This window comes from Dermochelys coriacea, chromosome 7 (assembly GCF_009764565.3).
Source record: "Dermochelys coriacea isolate rDerCor1 chromosome 7, rDerCor1.pri.v4, whole genome shotgun sequence".
Classification (NCBI taxonomy): domain Eukaryota; kingdom Metazoa; phylum Chordata; order Testudines; family Dermochelyidae; genus Dermochelys; species Dermochelys coriacea.
In genome coordinates, this window is record NC_050074.1 from 82,117,910 (window position 1) to 82,139,181 (window position 21,272).

Below are 21,272 nucleotides of genomic sequence, written 5' to 3' on the forward strand. Positions count from 1 at the left end.
ATACTCTCCCTAAAGTCACTATGGTGTATGATATACAACAGCCTTGATGATGTATTGTGCAAGAGGTATTGATACTTAATGCAACATTTAATTGGTAAAATATAGTTAATCTAAAATCATCATAAAAGTGTTATTTACTGTTTAAATCTCTCTTAGAACTTGTCTACATGGGAAAGGTCTAAAGTATAATATAAGGTGTGAATTTAAACCAATATAATTATACCTGTATAACTCCCTATGTGGACACTTAATCAGGAATGAGTGACTTTTTGGGGGTTAGCTTATGTTGCTTTGGAAGAGGTGTAAGCTGACCCCCCAAAAGTTACTCTTATGCTAAAATAAGAGTGTCCACATGGAGAATTACACTGGTATAACTATAGTGGTTTAATTATACTGGTATAATTATATTGATATAACTGGTAAAACTTTCTCATGTAGACAAGCCCTTAGACCAGGGTTAATCAATTATTTTTTGTCAACGTCAAAATTTCTTGGCCAAGGTATAGTCAAGGTCCAGGCTCCAGAGAAAATAATAATAAAATAATAATAATAATAATTAATTACTAGTATGTAAATTAAAAGATTTCGGGGTATGGTCAAAGTGTCTGGTGGTCCAGTTTGGCCAGTGGTCCGCCTAGTGACTACCCCTGCCTTAGACTTTAATCCTGCAATGAGCTCCAGAGAGGCATAAGGTGTCTGCTAAAACAAAGTTCATTGCAGGATTGAGGCCTGAGGGCCTGACTCTTGTTACACTAAACCCCATTACATTTGTATTTATTGCCAGAGTGTTGTAAAGGGTCTTTAGTTTAAGTGAGACTCAAGTCCTTCATCTTCAGATCTTCTTATATTGATTGCCTGTGCTACTGGCTTGTTCTGCAGCTGCTCTGTTTGCTAATGCTCAATCATGGCATTCCTTACATCATCCATGAAAGGGTTTAATTAGTGTAGAGTCACTGCTTCTTACCTTACATTTTAAACAGCTGATACAACTATTTTTTGTATTGTTTTTTAGGCAGATTTAGAAAACAAACCAGTAAATGGCCTCAGACCAGGACTCATGGAATGCAGTATATGCGGTCATGGTGAAAAATACAGGGTGAAAACAAATCAAACAGTACCCTTTGAAAATGTACAGTCTAATGAAAAAGAAAGCATGACAGGCTTAGAAGCAGAGAAGTGGACAGATAATGAAAAACCATCATTTAGCATCTGTGTCAATGGAGATATCCATGGAACTGTGACAGATAATGAACACCTGAAAAATTCTGAAGAAGAAAGAGCAGTCTCTCCCAGTGAATTAGTTGAGCCAAAAAAGTTGTTTGCACAAACCATTAGAAATGGCATTATAAACATACATTATCCACCATCAGAATCTGATGTGTCACTGACAAAAGTAATTGTAGAAGAAAGGGCAGATTTGACAAACAACTGCAGAGAAAACAACTCCCCTTCACATCAAATAAATACTGCTAATCTGAATAATGTTGTAAGCACTTTGACAACTGGTGTTTGCTGTGCTCATCCAGAAAAACAAGGAAATGTTTTCCTGAGGCAGAAGTCAAACTGTACCTGCAAGACCTTTGAAGGATCTGACAATTCAGTTTTGCAAACTAATTCCATTGTGGATATACAGGAAAGGTCATGTTATACACCTGTGCCTGAAAAGGAAGTCCATGTTGAAAAAGGTGCTGTTAAAATACCAAACAAAGAGACACAACTTGAAAACTCCTCACTTCAGCCAACTTTTTTGTCCCTGATTAAAAACAGAAACTTAACTGTAGAGCAGGTTGTAGCTATTGAAGCATTAACAAAATTATCAGAAGCCCCATTAGAAGCATCTGCACCAGATAAAACAAAAAATATTGAACATGCAGAACAAACAACATCCCATTTATTCCGTAATTACAAAAGGGACATTTCCTGCTCTTTGACTTCTTCTACATTAAAAGAAATCAAAGAGACTTACTTACAGAATGAACAACATCTCTTGAGTCGCTGTGCTCGTTCACAGAAGCAGCTCCTTAATAAGGCAGTGTTGTACAATGGCCAAAGTACTGTTTCTGAACCCCCTGATAAATCTGTTAATACTACCAGTGGATCATATAGATCATATGTATCCCCAAGAGAGACCAAATCTTTATCTGTTTCAGTACCTAATGCAAAGTCATCTTCAGGTCATACTACCAAGAAAAACTCTCTGTATGATAAAGTTACCATTGCTACGTGTTTCAACAATTCATGTAATGCCCATCAAACAAGTAGCAAATTGGAGATTCTGAACCAGTTTGAGAAAAACAAAGCTTATAATGATCTGAACTTGAAAAGTAATTTTGCAATTAAGGAAGGAGGAATTCACAGCCAGGATGAAGAAGATGTAGCTACACAGTTAACTCAACTTGCAGCAATAATTGAATCAAATCAGACAAGTCCAGAGCAGAAGAATGATGTAAAGACATCACTTCTCAGTCTAATATCACATGAGATTCAGCCAAAACATAACCAGGACCAGTGCCTACTGAAGAAAAAACAGTCTGTGTTTATAAGGCACAATTATAGCTCATTGTTAGTAAAGCAAAAACAGCCAACACATAAAAAAGGAAAAACTGTACCATGGAAACAAAGACACAAAAAGAAGCCTCAAGTACCGGACTATCAAGAAAATAATCAAAAACAGCAAGAGCAGTTGGCATACCAGCATAATGAGTTGCAGGACATTTGGATAACATCAAAACCACTTGGTCGTACCATGCCACGGGATTTGAAAATAGCTGCATCAAAAAAAAAATCTCCCAGAACCAAAGTACAGAAGGAACTGAATCAAAGTACTTTATCATCACAACAAAAAACTAGATTATTTCTTCCACAAACTCAGATAAAAATCCATAGACATCTACCTGAGGTACCATGGGAGAAAACAAAAGACAAGCTGTTTGGCTGTGAAGTAGTAACTGAGCACATCAAAACTGTAGGCTCCAGTGACACACAAGGTATTGATCCACTGAAAAGTGACATTGTTGTTACCTCTTCACAATATAATGGCCTGCTTTCCAGTAATCCTATGGTTGCTTCACAACTTAAAACTGAATCGTGTTTAAACAGACCAAGTGAAAATGTACAGATGTTTACAGAAAAATATAGTAATTCTCAGGTACAGCAAACAATGAATGTCATTCAGAAGTATCCCTTGCCTCAAACACTTAATCAGTCTAACCAGAGAGCTCATGAGATATCTGATGAAGACCACGCAAATTTTCAGCAGAATGCTGCAGAGCAACAATTGGATCAGAAGTTGCAAACACTCCCAGTTACCTGTTGTGAGACCCACTTACCCCACACGGTAGAAACTCTCAGGAATATAGATTGTGCAGGTGAAATTACAGTTCTGACATCAACAAGTTTGGGTACTGAAAACCCCCAGAGTATAGGTGACTTGGGATGTTCTCCGGCAAAGAATACACTCAGCAGTTTTCTTGAATCTCCTATGAAGTTCCTAGACACTCCTACAAAAAATCTGATCGATACACCTACCAAAAAAGGACAGTCTGAATTTCCAATCTGTGACTGTGTTGGTAAGTGCCTATTAGGTAATTATTGCATGCACCTTTCAAATAATATATATTCACATCACTCCTCTTAATAGAAGAAAGCACCCTTTTAATATTTTTATGTGCAGACCTCTGTCTCCACGAGGGTCATTGTTTGCTGGGTCCTTGCCAGTTAGGCATCAAGGGGAGGGAGGAAGGTGCTTTTACCCCTACCCCATCTTATGTGGGTGACTTCAGTGAGGTGGCTTTATGGGTTTTCTCTGCCTTGTAGCTGTTAAGTTTTAAGTCACCAGATCAGTGATTGGCCTGTGTGTGTGGGGAGTTCAGGGGGCATGTAAAGATGAACAGTGGGGAGGGAGAGACATTCACTCATCCCTCCAGTTAAGGGCCATCTTTCCACTTTTGACTCTGTGACTACTGGCTTGGGGCATGGAAGTGGGCTCCAGTTCATCAGTCGTTATTGTCGAGGTTAAGAAGGAATTTCCACGGGACAGATTGGCCAAGCCACAGGGAATTTTTTGCCTTCTAAACACTGCACGGGGCTGACAAGGCAGGGGACAACATTCATACCTAGAATTTGAGATAGGGCACAGATATGGGTGGTCATGATGCCTTAATTGGTGGTCCTTGAGACTGGCTTGTCACAACTGTTGTAGGAGTCCTTGCAGAAGGATTATGGGTGTCTGTTATCCCAGAGTCTGAGGGCTGATCTACACTACGGGGGGTGGGGGTGGGAATTGATCTAAGTTATACAACTTCAGGTATGTGAATAATGTAGCTGAAGTCGACGTACCTAGATCTACTTACTGTGGTTTCTTCACTATACCAGAGTTGACGCTAGAGCGATCAGCAGTCGATTTATCGCGTCTATAGTAGACATGATAAATTGACGCCCGCCGGATCGATCGCTGCTCGTCGATCCGGCCGGTAGTATAGACAAGCCCTTACATAGAGTGTGGGAGATGAGGCTAACGGCATAAAAATTTGTACCCATGGTGTGGGACCTTTATGCCTTACATAGACACAGGGCATCCTCACAGGGTGAAGTTGACTGTTTAAGGGTATGTCTACACAGCAATGTCGACACTCGAGCTCTAGGAACGTGATGCAATATAGGGAAACTCTACTGCCCACCCTGTTTCTTAACTGTGGCAGTGCTGTTGATGGGACTCAGGTGCACATAAGGAGTCCCCAAGTACGTAAGCTGCATAATTAACTCATTTGATGGCAGTCTCAGTAGAACCAATGGCTGCAGTTCGAGAAGGTTTTATACTAAACGACCATCTAATCTGAGAATTGGACTCTCCACCCCTTAGGCTGAGTCACGTTGGCAGAAAAATGTTCTGAAGATAATTAGGACCTCAGTCTCTAGGGTTGTCAAACTATTAAAATGAAACTTTGTCATTCTTAATTTTTAAAATGGAATGTTCAGTGAAGGTGTTTTGTTTTGGTTTGTGTTTTATTTATTTTTGTCTGTTTTGAAATGTCACATAAAATGTAGGTTTCAGAGGAAAAACGCACACAAACCCCAGCGTGTCTGCTACCAGCTGTGAAACTATGAAGTACATCTCCAGGGATTGGAGTGCAGTGTGCTCCAGCACCCCTTCCCTGGAGGATAACTTATCCCTGCCCCCGCGCACATGCACGCACGCACGCGCACACACACACGCACCAGGAGGCAGGGATTAGAGATCCCCAGGAGACTGTGGAGAAATTTTGGGGCTGGCTCTCACTCGCAGTGCATGCTACCCAGGCACCTCTGCACACGCAACCTCAGGGATGGCAGGGGCTTCCTGGGAGCAAGGAACAGAAAGCAGAGCAGGACCAAGTAACGGCTCTGCAGGGAGAGGGAGCAGTAGAGAGCCCAGCTCAGCACAGTTGGGGCAGGGATGACCCCCAAAATCCTGGCAGCTGCGAGCTGCGTATCACCTGTCAGCTTTGCTCCCTGCTTTGGGCAAGCTCTGCACAGCAGCAAAGAGGAGCCAGAGCAGGAAGGGGCAGCACGCTTGGCTAGGCAGTAATGGCACTTCCAGCCACTATACTGGTTGCCTGCAGCACTGCTCCTCTGCCGCTGGGAACTCTGAGATAGATTCAGAGGACTTCTGGGACCCAAGTTAAACCAGGGCCATGTGCACATAGGAAAGCAATAGGGCTTGGACCGTAGGTACCAGCTTAGCACAGGCTCGGACCTTCCAGCCCTGCAAGGTCTTGGGACCCTGGGTCTGAGCCCGAGGTTAGCACAAGTGATGTGTGGATGCAAACAGAGTTTGGCTTGAGCCCAGGCTCAAGCCTGGGCTCACACTGCTGTGTAGACATACCCTACATGGGGGAATGCTGTAGGTAGGGATTGTGGACCCTATAAGCCTTTAAAGCCTACAATGAAAGGATACCTTCAGGACTCAGGGTGGCCAAGGAATAAAGCTGGATGGAGAAAGGTAGCTCTGCTTTATGGAAGAATTCAGTATTTCGAAAATGGGTTTATTTTTAATTCAGAACAACTCACCCCTCTGTCCCCCCCAACATTTTGAAATTAACTACAAAAGGGACTGAGGCTGTGGCTCTGGGCATCTCCTTGGCAGGGCTTCCCTGGAGCCAAGAATTCCCTGCTCTCTGTGGCTTTGTGTACATTAGCACTTTTGTCAGTCAGGGCTGTGAAAAAACCACACCCCTGACTGACAAAAGTTTCACTGACAAAAGTGCCGGTGTGGACAGTGCTGTGTTGGCGGGAGATGCTCTCCTGCTGACATAGCTACCGCTGCTCATTGGGGGTGATATAATTATGCTGTCAGGAGAGCTCTCTACCATCTGCATAGAGTGGCTATATGGGAGACCTTACAGTGGTACAGCTGCAGCAGTTCAGCTGTGCCGCTGTACGGTCTGTTGTGTAGATACAGCCTGTGGTAGTCCACCTGGCAGGCTGACCAGGAGCCAAGCAGGTGACGTGGGAGAAAATCAGGCAGATTTCCATTGGAACATTGGCCAAATCAAACTGTCTGCCGAACATTTCAATTTTGACGAATTGACAAATTTTGATGGAAAGATGTTTCATTGGAATGTTTTTGACCAGCTGTACCAGGTAACTGTTTCGGTTGATTTGTTCTAAGGGGTGGCATTAAAAAAGTTAACTAAAATTCTGGCTAGAGGCCTTCAGAACCAACATAGTGTTGAGAGTTGTACTGATACTGCTTAATGGGTGGCACCAACAATATGCAGTTCTCTCATGCTTTCTGACTTTCAAAGCACTCAGGTGACAAAGATTAAGGGCATGTCTACAGGAACAGTTAGGCTTTGTCTACACTGGCAAGTGAAAGACAAAACTTTTGTCAATGACAAGTTCTGGTTTGAACAGCGCTTTGTCAGCAGGAGCGCTCTCCGCTCTCCTGCTGACAAACAGAGGCTACACTGCGTGCCTTTTAGCGACATGGCTAAGTGGTACAGCTGTGTTGCTAAAAGCTGTCTAGTGTAGACATATCCTTAGTTCGTTGGAAGCTGGGGTGTAAATCTATCCTGCAGTAGTCTGCTGCAGACTAATCATCCTTGTGGACTCTGCTGATCCACATTAAAGCTTCATTGATTAGTCCTCTTTGAAAATGAACTAGATCAAAGTACATTAACAAACTGTTAATGTGCATCAGCAGGGTCCATAAAGTTAGTCTGTGGCAGGTTAGTGCAGGGTAGATTCACTCCACAGCTTGTGTGAACAGATCAAATAACAGAACATGCCCAATGGGGCTGATTTCTTATTCTGGTCCTAAAATTCTGGTCTTGTGCATAAAGCACCAAATAGTAAGGAGATCTGTGTCATGTGCCCAGTTCTGCTATAGGTTCCTGTGTGACACTGGGTTTAACTTCTCTATTCTTCAATTCCCCTATCTCTAAAATGAAGTAAGAAAATTTCCCTACTTCACAGGGGTATTGTGAGGCTTAATTCATAAATATTTATAAATTCTGTAAATCTCTGATAGAAAGTGCTCTAGAAATGCAAAATATTATTGTCGTTATTAATTGATTGATTTATAGTGTCAAGGAAAAAGTCCATTATCAGGTTATGGAAGATAGCAAATTTCACAAAGGTTGTATTTTATTGCTTCTTTAAGAAGAGGCCTATTAATATACTATGTATTAATCATGATTAAAGGCTTTAAGATTTTATGCATTTAATTCAAGGGATAATTCTGTAACAAACTTGTATGGTTATTATTTAAAGTTGTAAATAAATTTTGTAAATGCCAAATTTATTTTTCTCATCCTTCCTGCAGAGCAAATTATAGAGAAAGATGAAGGCCCATATTATACACACCTTGGGACAGGACCAAGTGTTGCTGCTGTCAGGGAAATAATGGAAAACAGGTGAGAAAAATCAGTTCACTATATAGTGATAAAAATGATTTATTATTGTATAAAAGAAGAAAATAATATGGTATGGCTGACATTGTTTGGCCTTTGCCAGCCTTCACTTCTTTTCCCCCCAGTAATTATTGGTACCACATCTTCTCTTTCTGATGTACATGGACTGAACTATTGCATCAACACCAAATGTTGTCATCTTTTTAGAGCAAAAGCTATTTCCAATCTTGCCAAGTGCTAGGTTCTTTCAACTCCCAAGGAAGTCAAGATTTGGTTCTCGAGCCCAGTAGGCAGACAGGCAAATATATATATGCAGAAATAGAGAAAGGGGTCAAAATAATGAAAGAATAAATGAAATTATAGAACATGTTCTCTACATACAGAAATCAAAGAGACAATTTCTATTTCCAAAATGACACAACCCTAGTAGCAGGAGTTTGTTGGGGGAAGAAAGGAGGATTTTAAAGTGGTATTTGCAGATTTATTTTTAATGTAAAAAGTGCTTTTTCACATCTTAAAATAGATAAATATTTTGTTTCTTTTCAGTTCCCAGTTTAAATTACTAACAGGTGTTAAAAAGGAGTCTCGTTTATATTCATAAACTTTTTATTTTATGCAGGTATGGAGCAAAAGGAAGTGCTGTCAGAATAGAGGTAGTGGTTTATACAGGCAAGGAAGGAAAAAGCTCTCAGGGGTGTCCGATTGCCAAATGGGTAAGTTTTTCTATTACATTAGTGTGTTTACATTTTGACATTATAGGTTTACAGCGTAAATAGCACCTGATTCTTGGCTGAATATCTAGTTCTTCATAGATATTTCCTTATTGTTACAGCTGAGGAAAAAGTACACTCATGGTATCGTTTTATATTTTTAAGCTCTGGTTCATTGTGTTGTAATGTAGTTTACAGTACAGAAAGGTGCTCAAAGGAGAAGTGACCAAATTAAGAAAAGCAGGATCATGAGAGTTTTTGGAAGGTAGAGTCCCTAGTTAACAAAGTTACTGTGAGTAAAAGAGATAAAGGAAGGCATGGTTGCTCAGGAGAGATGGAAAGCTATGCAATGACATTTTAAAACCACCTTTCAGTTCTGTGAGTGCCTGAAGACAACAAACAAAGTGTAGTGGAAGTGGATAAAGAAGTGTAGCTTTGAGATACCATGGCACTCACTACTATCTTTGAGGAAGTGAACTCGGATCTCAGAAATGTAGATACTTTGGCATTTAGTTTTTACCCTATGATTGTATCACTTATTGTTTTATGGGAGCCAGGAAATGTGGTAACAGAGACAAGTTTCAGGAAAGAGCTAGGAAAGAACTGGTTGTCTTTATTCTTGCTGGAACATTTAATGAAGGCAGAAGTCTTACAACAAGGTTTTGGAAGTCTTAATGGAGGTGATTTTAGAAATATTTTCATTGCGAATTCAGGACTATGTAATCAGAGGTAGAGTTAGAAAGTAATTTCATAGCTGAAATGGTGAAGATAAAGTATATATAATAATACTGTGACTGTGCAACAAAAACATAGAGATTTATACACTGTGCATAAGCAGTATTGTGTGGTAAAGTGCATATTACTTATAGTTTTGGAATGACCAAATCACTTTTTTAGACTTAGCACAGCAAGTGTTCCTTATTATATGTGCATGTGATGTTTTAAAATTCATCCGTTTTAAGTGAATTGAGGACCCCAAAAAAGATTGTAAAGTTCTTTTCATGGAGGAAAATAAATATTCTTTTTCGAATAGCGTCCCTGTGGGTACTTCACATCAGCAAGTGCATTCATGAGCAGTGTCCATGGGTCTGACCCTGCACTCTAAACACCCCTGTGCTCCGATACAAGGGTATATAGGGAGGGGGCAGACCCACCGTCCCTCCAGTTACTTCTCTACTGCCTGTGGCTTGAGACAGAGTGTTGCAGTATCTGTTACCTAACTATGCAGCTTGTTACCTTTCTCACTTAATCTTCCTTTCTTTTCTTTGGTATTTTCTTTCTTTTTCTTTGTTTCTTTCTTTGTTATTTAGCACAGTTTATGCTTTGAGGTGGGGGGTGGGCATTCCCTTCCCTTTTTCTTTTGCCCCGTCTGGGCCTTGATCTGCAGCCTTGTATATGGGTTATGCCCAACACCCTGAGCTTCAAACCCTGCCTGATCAGCCATAGGTCTTTTCCCCCCATGGCAGTGGACATTCAAGTTGCCTCTACTGCCTAGGGCAGTGGTTCTCAACCAGGGGTACGCATACCTGGGATACACATAGGTCTTCCAGGGATTACATCAACTCATCTGGACATCTGCCTAATTTTACAGCACGCTATGTAAAAAGCACTAGCAAACTCAGTACAAACTATACTTTCACCTAGATAGTGACTTGTGTATACTGCTCTATATACTATGTACTGAAATATAAGTACAATATTTATATTCCAGTCGATTTATTTTATAATTATTTGGTAAAAATAAGAAAGTAAGCAATTTTTCAGTAACAGTGTGCTTGTATTTTTATGTCTGATTTTGTAAGCAAGTAGTTTTAAAGTGAGGTGAAACTTGGGAGTACTGAAGACAAATCAGACTCCTGAAAGGGGTACAGTAGTTTGGGAAGGTTGAGGGCCACTGGCTTAGGGTCAGACTCACATCCTTTCCAAATGTAAGATCTTCTCAGGTTTTAAAAGCAGATTTAAGAAATTGAGGGGGGACAGACTAAAATTCCTGTTGATTGAGCACTCTGTGAGGCTCGGGGTTGGGGTGGGGGTCTGATTCACCCCCTATACTTTGGATCCAATTGCTCAGAAAGCCCTGGCAACCATCTCTGCTGCAAGGTTAAACAAAGATCCTGGGGGCCCTTCAACACCATCTGGCCCCTCAAAAAAGAAAAGACCCCTTTCTCCAGAATGGGAATAAGAGAATGGGAAAGTCACCCTATCGATCTGGATCTCAGGAGATCTAGTGTCCTCACATGGGTACAGCTGAAGGTCCCTCCCCTCCAGTACCAAGGCCACACACCAGCTAAGAAGACTATGCTGCATACCCAGAAACAATCAGGTAAACAACTTAGAGTGGCACTGGCATCAGCACCAGACTCAGTGCCTTTGAAACACAAGGACTCCAGAGCCAAGCCAAAATTGTCATCAGTATCATCTTCTGTACCCAGATATTAAAGGCATACCAATCACACTTCAGTACTGCCTCCAAAGCCACCTGACGCACTGACTCCTGAGGGTCTCTATCCAGAGTCCCCAGTACCATCTAGGCTCCTGATCCATTAGGACCTCATGGGAAAGCATGAATCATCATTGCTGAGGGGTTCCAAGAGACACACTCAGCCAGAACCAGCTCACCTCCTGGAGCCTACTTACCCTCAAGGATCTTCCCTTTGAGGGGCCCTTAGTGATGCCACGTGTCACTTCATTCTCTTAAAGATTCTCAGGTGACACTATGCTCTCTGGACCACCTGCAGCAAAGGGAAAATACAGTAGATTACAGACTGCTCAGTGGTCTCACACAGTCCACTACCAGCACATGAGAACAGCTGAGCTCTCTATGGAGAAGCCCAGGTTCACTAGGAAAGGACCAACCTCTACAGCAGGGGTTCTCAAACTGGGGGTTGGGACCCCTCAGGGAGTTGTGAGGTTATTACATGGGGGGTCCTGAGCTGTCAGCCTCCACCCCAAACCCTGCTTTGCCTCCTGCATTTTTAATGGTGTTAAATATATTTAAAAGTGTTCTAAGGAGGTTGCACTCAGAGGCTTGCTATGTGAAGGGGGTCACCAGTACAAAAGTTTGAGAACCACTGCTCTACAGCAAACTTCCAGAAAACGACATCCTTCAACATCCTTGAACCGTTGGCTGAGGGTCATGAACACTCTCCTGGTTTGGATCCTATGCTGCACCTTTCCCACTTCCACCTTTATGGAGACCATCGCTCTCATTTTCTATTTTCCTGGGGGCTCATCACCTCAGACCGGTGGATCTTGGAGATGATTTCTACCTGTTATTCCATCCAGGTCTCGTTCTTACTGCATGCCCCTATCTACCCCATCCCTCTTCAGGTACCCTTCTTATAAGGTTCTCTTGAAGCAGGAGATACAATCCCTCCTAACACTGTGAGTGATCGAATGTGTTCCCCCAGATTTAGTCAGAAAAGGGTTCTATTCCTGATACTTCCTCATCCCAAAGAAAATCCAGGGAGACGGGGTGGGTGGGCGACCAGTTCTGGATCTCAGGACCTTGAACACCTTGAACGTCTGTTCTCAGCAGTACTGGGTTTACCATGGCGCCAGGCCCACGCTCCAAAGGGGGCCCTGGCCTGGCTCCCGCTCTTCTCCGCCCCTCACTCTCTCCTGCGGGGGCAGTGGGCAGAAGCTTGGTCCTACGGACTCCTGCTGCAGAAGAGCAGGCTCTGCTGGCAGCAAAGCTCCTCCCCCGCTTCCCCGAGCATGTCACCTTCCCGCCCCTCCCTCTCTCAGCACTTCCCCCGCCGCCGAACAGCTGTTTGCCAGCACGAGGGAGGGTGAGGAGCGGGACTGCAGGGAGCTCACCACTTGGGGGAGGAGGCGGAGAAGAGGCAGGGTGGGGCCTTGGGGAAGGGGGTGGAATCGGGGCATACTCCCTCCAGCCCCCTGCCGTGAGCCGCTCAGGGCTGGGAGCACCCCCACGACCCCAGCCCACATCCCCAGCCCCCTGCCCTGACTCCTACACCCCCCTCACACACCCGCAGCCTCCTGCCCTGACTCCTTCTTCCCCCACCACGCACCCCCATGACTCCAGCCTTGACTCCTACACGCCCCACACATCCCCAGCTCCCCCACACCCCATGCCCTGACTCCTGAACCCCCTGCTCACATCCCCACCCCCACCCTGAGCACCAAGTGGGAGCTCCTGCACCCCCCCCATTCCCACCTGCACCCCTTGCACCAAACAGGAGCTGCTCCAGGTAAGCACTCCATACCTCATCCTCCTTCCCCAACCCTGAGCCCCCTCCCTCACCCTAACTCCTGGCCAGACCCTGCATTCCTGTCAGCCATTCTCTGTGAAGACAGCATCACACCTGCCTAGGGCTCTGCAACAATCACACACCCTTATCCCACCACCTAGATACTTAAGAAATGCATAGGGGAAACTGTGGCACCCTCACATTATTCAGAGAAAACATTAAGAACATTCCCACTTCATCACACTGGAGGAGGGGCAGCTCAGTGCAAAGAGAGATGAAGAGAATGGGTTAGAACCAGGGAGAAGGTAGGTACCTGCTCTGTGTGGGTAGGGACGGGGGTGGGATCCTGCTTATCCCCTCCCCAGCCTGCTATGCTTGCAGTTTACCCCCAGCCCCTTCCTTGCTCCAGGGACCAATTCTAGCTTCCACCCCGCTGTGCTTTTGCCCCCAGCCCCTGCCTTGCTCCAGTCAGCAGGGACTAATCCTCCCCCCCATGCCCCATTGTGCTCATCTTGCCCCTGGCACCTGCCTCGCTTCATCTGGGGTCCAATTCTCCCCCCCCCCACCCCCACGAACCATTCCCCGCTGTCAGGGTGAATTAAAAATCCATGATTTTTAAAAAAAAAAAATCTTTTTTTTATTTAAATCGGATTTTTTTGATAAAATGCTTTTTGAGGAAAAAACCTATTTAAAGAGTTTTAATTAAGATACATTAAATCTCATCGTGGAATAGGGATTATAAATTCTGATTCTATAGTATGAGACAATATATTAATGTAATGTTTAAGGAAAGTTATGTAAATGAGTTCTAATAGTTCATGCATTAGGGACCCAATCATATGGGGTTCCATAGGCTTCTATATAGATTTAGATTAATCTTTCTATCTACCCAATGGGACTCGGTGCTCAGTCTAGAAGATACCATTAGAGATGCTTAGTTTTGCAGTTCTCAAACTGTGGATTTGTGTCTCCAGAGGTAACATGCTTGTTAAAAGCAAAAATGTTTTAAAATAAATAAATACTATAGAGAGGTGAGAAATAACAGACCTCAACTCTATTGTCCCTCTGCAAATTTGTGTACACAGAGTCAATTCCTTACCTCTCTCTAAAAGTGCAAAGTTTCAAAATGAAATAATCAATCATTCATTTTCTGATATAGCTGTAAAACTCATCTAAAAAGTTTTCAAAATAAATCACTGTTTAAAAATATATAGTGTGTACCTTCTAAAATGAAACCTACATCTATCTCTGAGTTGTGAAGAATATGTATTATGGTTAAAACAACCAACAAGAATGCACTTTTATGTAGAAAAACCATGATTAAATCGAGTCTTCCTGAGTAGTGATTTAAATCAAATCCACCCTGCCCGCTGTGCTCTTGCCACTGGCTCCTTCATTCCCTAGGGGGGGCCCACAAATATTTATGGCGCCAGGCCCACAAAAAGTTAATCTGGCCCTGGCTCTCAGTGCTTCAGGATGGTAACCCTAGCAGTGATAATTCCCTCTCTGGATCTGGGAGATTGATTTGTCATCTCAACCTTCAGGACACTTATTTTCATAACACCATACACCCTTCGCACAGATGTTTCCTATGTTTTGTGATTGGCTGGGACCACTAACAGTATCATGTCCTACCTTTTGGTTTTTCTACCTCCCCAAGGGTCTTTACCAAATTTTTCTTGGCTCCCACAGGCCATCTTTGCCAGATGGGAATAATTATCTTTCCCTACTGGATGAATGGCTCCGGAAAAGTTGCTCATTTCTTGAGGTACAGATAGCAACCAGCACGGCCCTCTCTCTGTTCCACTCACTTGGCCTTTGCATCAACAAGGAAAAGTCTATCCTCACACGCGCTGAGCTAATAGACTTCATTGGGGCCACTCTGGACTCTTCTTGCCAGAACATATTTGCCAAAGGATAGATTTGCCACAATGTCCAGCCTCATTTCAGCAATACAACAGAGCCCACAAACAACACAAAGCTTGCCTGAAATTTCTGGGCCATATGGCAGCCAGTACATTTGTGACACCCTTAGCAAGACTACATTCCTGGTGTCTTCAGGAATGACTGAGAACTGTCTACACTCCCAACAACCACAGTCTATCCAGGCAGGCGTCTGTACCTTGGAAGGTCCTCAGTTCTTTAAACTGATGGAAGGATCCACAAAAGACATGTGTGGGAGTTCCATTCTTGCAGCCTACTCCCATGAGGATCATTACTACAGATGTCTCCCTGATAGGCTGGGACGCATGCTTCCAAATCTCGCAGTTTAGGGGAAATGGACCCCACAGGAACTGATCTTTCACATGAACTAGGGCTGTCAAACGATTAAAAAAATAGTTCTTAATTTAATTTAATTTAATTTAAATTTACTTACACTCTTAAATAATAGAATACTATTTATTTAAATACTTTAGATGTTTTCTACATTTTCAAATATACTGATTTCAGTTACAACGCAGAATACAAAGTATGCAGTGGAATGGAGGTCAAAGCATGAGGGGGCATATGAATGTTTAGCACATCTGGCATGTAAATACCTTGCAACACCAGCTTCAACAGTGCCATGCGAATGCCTGTTCTCACTTTCAGATAACATTGTAAATAAGCAGCATTATCTCCCATAAATGTAAACAAACTTGTTTGTCTTAGTGAATGGCTGAACAAGAAGTAGAACTGAGTGGACTTGTAGGCTTTAAAGTTTTACATTGTTTTGTTTTACATTTAGAAGTTGCACTTTCACGAAAAAGAGATTGCATTATAGTACTTGTATGAGGTGAATTGAAAAATACTATTTTTTTGTTTGTTTTTTTTACAGTACAGATATTGTAATATAAAATGAGCACAGTACATTTGAGTTAAATGTGATTAATTGACAGCCCTAATTATTGTATAATGCAATACTTCCTAATCTGTAAAACCAGTGAGTATTATGTGGTGCAATAGTGAACTCTTTAAGTGTGGGGTTCAGCTTTTGGCTCTAGTTAATATATGAGCGTTCTGATCCTTGTCTGACTAGTTTAACTGACACTGTGCAAAGGTTCTGGAGAGCGGTTTTAGGAACCTCTTCCCTCTATTATTAAGTAGAGTTCTATCCCATATAAAATGTACTGTTTTCAGTTTAGATACTTAGGCCTGGTCTACACTATGAGTTTATGTCGGATTTAGCAGCATTAAATCGAATTAACCCTGCACCCGTCCACACAACAAAGCCATTTTTTTTGACAGAAAGGGCTCTTAAAACCGATTTCTGTACTCCTCCCCAACGAGGGGATTAGCGCTGAAATTGACATCACCGTTTCGAATTAGGTTAGTGTGGACGCAATTTGAAGGTATTGGCCTCCGGGAGCTATCCCACAGTGCACTATTGTGACCGCTCTGGACAGCACTCTGAACTCGGATGCACTGGCTAGGTGTACAGGAAAAGCCCCAGGAACTTTTGAATCTCATTTCCTGTTTGACCATGCAGAGCTCATCAGCACAGGTGACCATGCAGTCCCAGAATCAAAAAAGAGCTCCAGCATGAACTGAACGGGAGGTATTGGATCTGATCGCTGTATGGGGAGAGGAATCCATGCTATCAGAACTATGTTCCAAAAGACGAAATGCCAAAAAGTTTCAAAAAATCTCTGAGGCCATGAGGGACAGAGGCTACAGCAGGGACGCAACACAGTGCCGCATGAAACTTAAGGAGCTCTGACAAGCATACCAGAAAACCAAAGAATCAAACGGATGCTTCGGGACAGAGCCCCAGACATGCCGCTTCTACGCTGAGCTGCATGCAATTCTAGGGGGGGCCGCCACCACTACCCCACCCCTGTCCGTGGACTCCGATGATGGGGTACTTTCCGACATGCCTGAGTATTTTGCGGACAGGGAACATGAGAAGGAGGAGGAGGACAAGCTTGAGGAGAGCTCACAGCACACCATTCTCCCCGACAGCCAGGATCTTTTTATCACCCTGACTGAAATACCCTCCCAACCCAACGAAGCTGGAGAAGGGACCTCTGGTGAGTGTATCTTTTTAAATATAATACATATTATAAAAGCAAGTGTTTTTAATTATTAAGTAGCCCTGAGGACTTGGGATGCATTCGTGGCCAGTACAGCTACTGGAAAAGTTTGTTAATGTGTCTGTGGACGGAGCGGAAATCCTCCAGGGACATCTCCATGAAGCTCTCCTGGAGGTACTCTAAAAGCCTTCGCAGAAGGTTTCTGGGGAGAGCAGCCTTATTCCGTCCTCCATGGTAGGACACTTTACCATGCCATGCTAGTAGCAAGTAATCTGGTATCATTGCATGACAAAGCCTGGCAGCGTATGGTCCCGGTGTTTGCTGGCATTCAAGCAACATCCATTCTTTATTTCTCTGTGTTATCCTCAGCAGAGTGATATTGTTCATGGTAACCTGGTTGAAATAGGGGAATTTAATTAAGGGGACATTCAGAGGTGGCCATTCCTACTGGGCTGTTTGCCTGTGGCTGAAAAGAAATCCTCCCTGCAGTTAGCCACGCGGTGGGGGGTGGAAGGAGGGCATTGGCGCCTAGCTGTTCGCATTTAGCTAGCAGGGATCTTCCCTGATACCAGCCATGCAGTGGGGTGAGGGGTAAAGCGATCATCCCAGAGAATTGGATGGGTGGGGGCATTAGTTTGGTTTCTGCTGCTGCACGTTAACAGGAAAACCGCAGCACTAAATGGCCAACTCAGCGTGCTTTGCTTGGTATGGCAGAGGAGGGCGCTGCTGTTATGAAGGTTGCAGAAGCCAAAAGTCTGTGGCTTACCATGGCCGCCTGCAAGCCGAATTCTGTTGCCTGGCACTGTGTGTGTGATCTCCAACACCAAAGCCACAGACTCTCAATATAAGATGCAAAATGCGACCTTTTACCAAAATCACATGTGCTATGTAATGTGAACAGTGTTGTTCACCGTGAAAGAGTATAGCCATTGTTTTGTAAAATGTATCTTTTAAAATACTTCACTCCCTTTTTTTTTCCTCCAGCAGCTGCAAATGTTTCAAGCCTCCTTCCTCCATCCCAAAGGCTATATCAGATAAGGCTGCAAAAAAAACGCACACGTGATGAAACATTCTCTGAGTTCATGCAGTCGTCCGGCATTGACAGAGCTCAGTAGTATGTGTGGAGGGACACAATAGTAGAGTACAGGAAAGTGGCCGATGAACGTGAGGAGAGGTGGCGGCAGGAAGATCAGAGGAGGCATGAGGCAACCCTGGGGCTACTGCGGGATCAAACGGATATGCTCTGGCATCTTGTGAAGGTTCATGAATGGCAGCAGGATCACAGACTGCCGCTGCTGCCCCTGTTTAACTGCCCTCCCTCCTCCCCAAGTTCCATAGCCTCCTCACCCAGACGCCCAAGAACACAGGGGGGAGGCTCCGGGCACCCAACCACTCCACCTCAGTGGACAGCCCAAGCAACAGAAGGCTGTCATTCAACAAGTTTTGAAGTGGCCTTTTCTTTCCCTTCTCCCACACCCTCCTGGGCTACCTTGTGAGTTATCTCCCTATTTTTATAATCAATTAATAAAGAATACATGTTTTTTAAATGATAGTGACTTTATTTCCTTCGCATGCAAGCTGTGATCAAAGGAGGGAGGGCGGGTGGCTTACAGGGAATTTAGAGTCAACCAAGGGGGCGGGTTTTCATCAAGGAGAAACAAACAGAAGTGTCACACAGTACCCTGGCCAGTTATGAAACTGGTTTTCAAAGCTTCTCTGATGCGCAGCGCCTCTTGCTGTACTCTTCTAATCGTCCTGATGTCTGGCTGTGCGTATTCAGCGGCTAGGCGATTTGCATCAACCTCCCACCCGCCATAAACGTCTCCCCCTTACTCTCACAGAGATTGTGGAGCACACAGCAAGCAGCGATAACAATGGGAATATTTGTTTCACTGAGGTCTGAGTGAGTCAGTAACTGCGCCAGCGACCCTTTAAACATCCAAATGCACAGACCAGAGTTCCTGAAGACGTGAGCGTCATGAACTTTTCCCGGCCATCCCACGTTGTTGTTGGTGAAACGTCCCTTGTGATCCACCAGTACTTGCATTGAAAAGTACCCCTTGCGGTTTAGGTACTGGCTGCCCTGGTGCTCCGGTCCCAAGATAGAGATATGTGTTCCATCTATAGCCGCACCACAGTTAGGGAATCCCATTGGAGCAAAGCCATCTACTATGACCTGCACATTTCCCAGAGTCACTATCTTTGATAGCAGCTGCTCAATGATTGCATTTGCTACTTGCATCACAGCAGCCCCCACAGTAGATTTGCCCACTCCAGATTGATTACCGACTGACCGGTAGCTGTCTGGCATTGAGAGCTTCCACAGGGCTATTGCCACTTGCTTATGAACTGTGAGTGCTGCTCTCATCTTGGTATTCTTGCGCTTCAGGGCAGGGGAAAGCAAGTCACAAAGTTCCATGAAAGTGGCCTTACGCATGCGAAAGTTTCGGAGCCACTGAGAATCATACCAGACCTGCAACACTATGTGGCCCCACCACTCTGTGCTTGTTTCCCAGGCCCAGAATCGGCATTCCACGGCATGAGCCTGCCCCAGTAACACCATGATCTCCAAATTGCTGGGGACCATGGTTTTAGAGAAATCTATGTTCATGTCCTTATCACCGTGCTTCTGTCGCCTCCTTGCCTGGTTTTTCAGGTTCTGGTTCTGCATAAACTGCACGATAATGCGCGAAGTGTTTATAATGGTCATAACTGCTGTGGTGAGCTGAAAGGGCTCCATGCTAGCTGTGCTATGGCGTTGGCTCAACAATCCAGGGAAAAGGGCGTGAAATGATTGTCTGCCGTTGCTTTCATGGAGGGAGGGTTGACTGACGACGTTTATCCATAATCACCCTCGACAAATTTTTGGCCCCATCAGGCATTGGGAGCTCAGCTCAGAATTCCAGTGGGCAGCGGGGACTGCAGGGACTGTGGGATAGCTACTCACAGTGCACCGCTTGGAATGTCGACGCTTGCCACAGTACTGTGGACGCACACCGCCGAATTAATGTACTTAGTGTGGACGCATGCACTCGACTTTATACAATCTGTTCCCAAAAATCGACTTCTGTAAAATCAGAGTACTTTTGTAGTGTAGACCTGGCCTATGTGTCAGAATTTACAATTTATATTCTCAATGCAAATGTTCATGGAAAGTGGCTACATTTGGGATTTGAGCATGGCAGAAGAAATTTTGTTGTAAAATTTGTCTGTTTATAGAAAATGTTTGCACTATTCTCCACCAATCACAATCACAAAGTACCATCACTCACTATGAAGCAAATAATGTTGTGAATGTGATGAGAGAAAACTAAATTTACAGATTTACTAATAGATCATATTTAACTCTGAGTGGACAAGAATAAGGAGTTTCCATTTCCCATTGACTTCAGTAAGACCATAATTTCCCCCTTTAAATTCTGTTAGCACTTTGGCTGCTGTCAGCAGTACTTGTAATACTATATAATCAAATGAGCTAAACTGCATGAAGCAATGTAAACATTGGGCTCATTATATTCTTATACAGTGACAGAATAACTTCCACAGACTTGCATTTTTGTGACTTCTGTTTATTCATCATCAAATTGTGTTGGCTTATTACATACTGCAGGTCAGAATTTTGCCTAAGATTTCAAAATTGTATGTGTAATAAATATGTGATCATCTACCATCTCCTTGTTCTGTGCCATATTGCCAAGGTGAATGCCTCCCTTTTAGTTGCTTTTTTGTACTTAATGTCATTACCTTACATTTCTTCATACTGAATTGATAAAGCATTTAATGCCAGTATTCCTGGTCTTAGTCATTCTGAATTGTTTTGTCCTTGTTTGTATGAATGGCTAGCCCAATTGTATAGTAGAAGCAACATCACATTACTGAACATTCTCTATTGCAGGCTATTGATATATGAAGTGAACACAATTGGTTCCATTATCTTATCAGTGTTTGTTACAAGAAGAACTGAGTGAATCATTCATACCAAATGATTTACTCAGTTAATTTAGCCTTGTCTGATGGCAAATCAAGATTTACTGTAATTAATGTATGTGAAATATTTTGCTGATTGATTTTCTGTATCGGTTGGTCATGAGCAGTTCACTCTAGGCCTGATCCTGAACCACTGTAGTCACTAACTTCAGTGGATGCAGCATCATGCTCTGTGAGTATCTGATACCTATCTTGCGAGTATAACTCTTTTATGTATAATCCACCTCCCATGAATCCCATCTATTGGTTTCAGTGTGCACCCATGTACACTAAAGAGTCTTGAAGAAGCTGCTGGGGTTTTGCAGGGAAGTAGCAGATGAGCAGAATTAGTGAACTGTAAAGAATTTTAAACCTGTTATTTTCTGTGTCACAGAGAACTTGGTCAGTGTATCACTCCTAGAATTCCTAGAGTGGAAATCTGTCACTTTTTGCGAATACAGACTAACACGGCTGCTA

The 21,272-nt window shown here is 43.4% G+C and overlaps 1 protein-coding gene across 3 annotated transcripts in view; it reads left to right on the forward strand.

Annotated features, from left to right (window-relative positions):
• TET1 (tet methylcytosine dioxygenase 1) overlaps positions 1-21,272 on the forward strand; it is a 108,412-nt gene that overhangs the window by 28,109 nt on the left and 59,031 nt on the right. For all 3 annotated transcript variants that reach the window (XR_006282869.1, XM_038409181.2, XM_038409183.2), the window contains 3 exons: positions 1,013-3,569; positions 7,805-7,895; positions 8,512-8,605. Coding sequence is in view for 2 of the 3 variants with exons in the window: in XM_038409181.2 (XP_038265109.1) it covers positions 1,013-3,569; positions 7,805-7,895; positions 8,512-8,605 (2,742 nt within the window). In the remaining variant the exon portion in view is untranslated. The remainder of the gene's footprint in view (positions 1-1,012; positions 3,570-7,804; positions 7,896-8,511; positions 8,606-21,272) is intronic.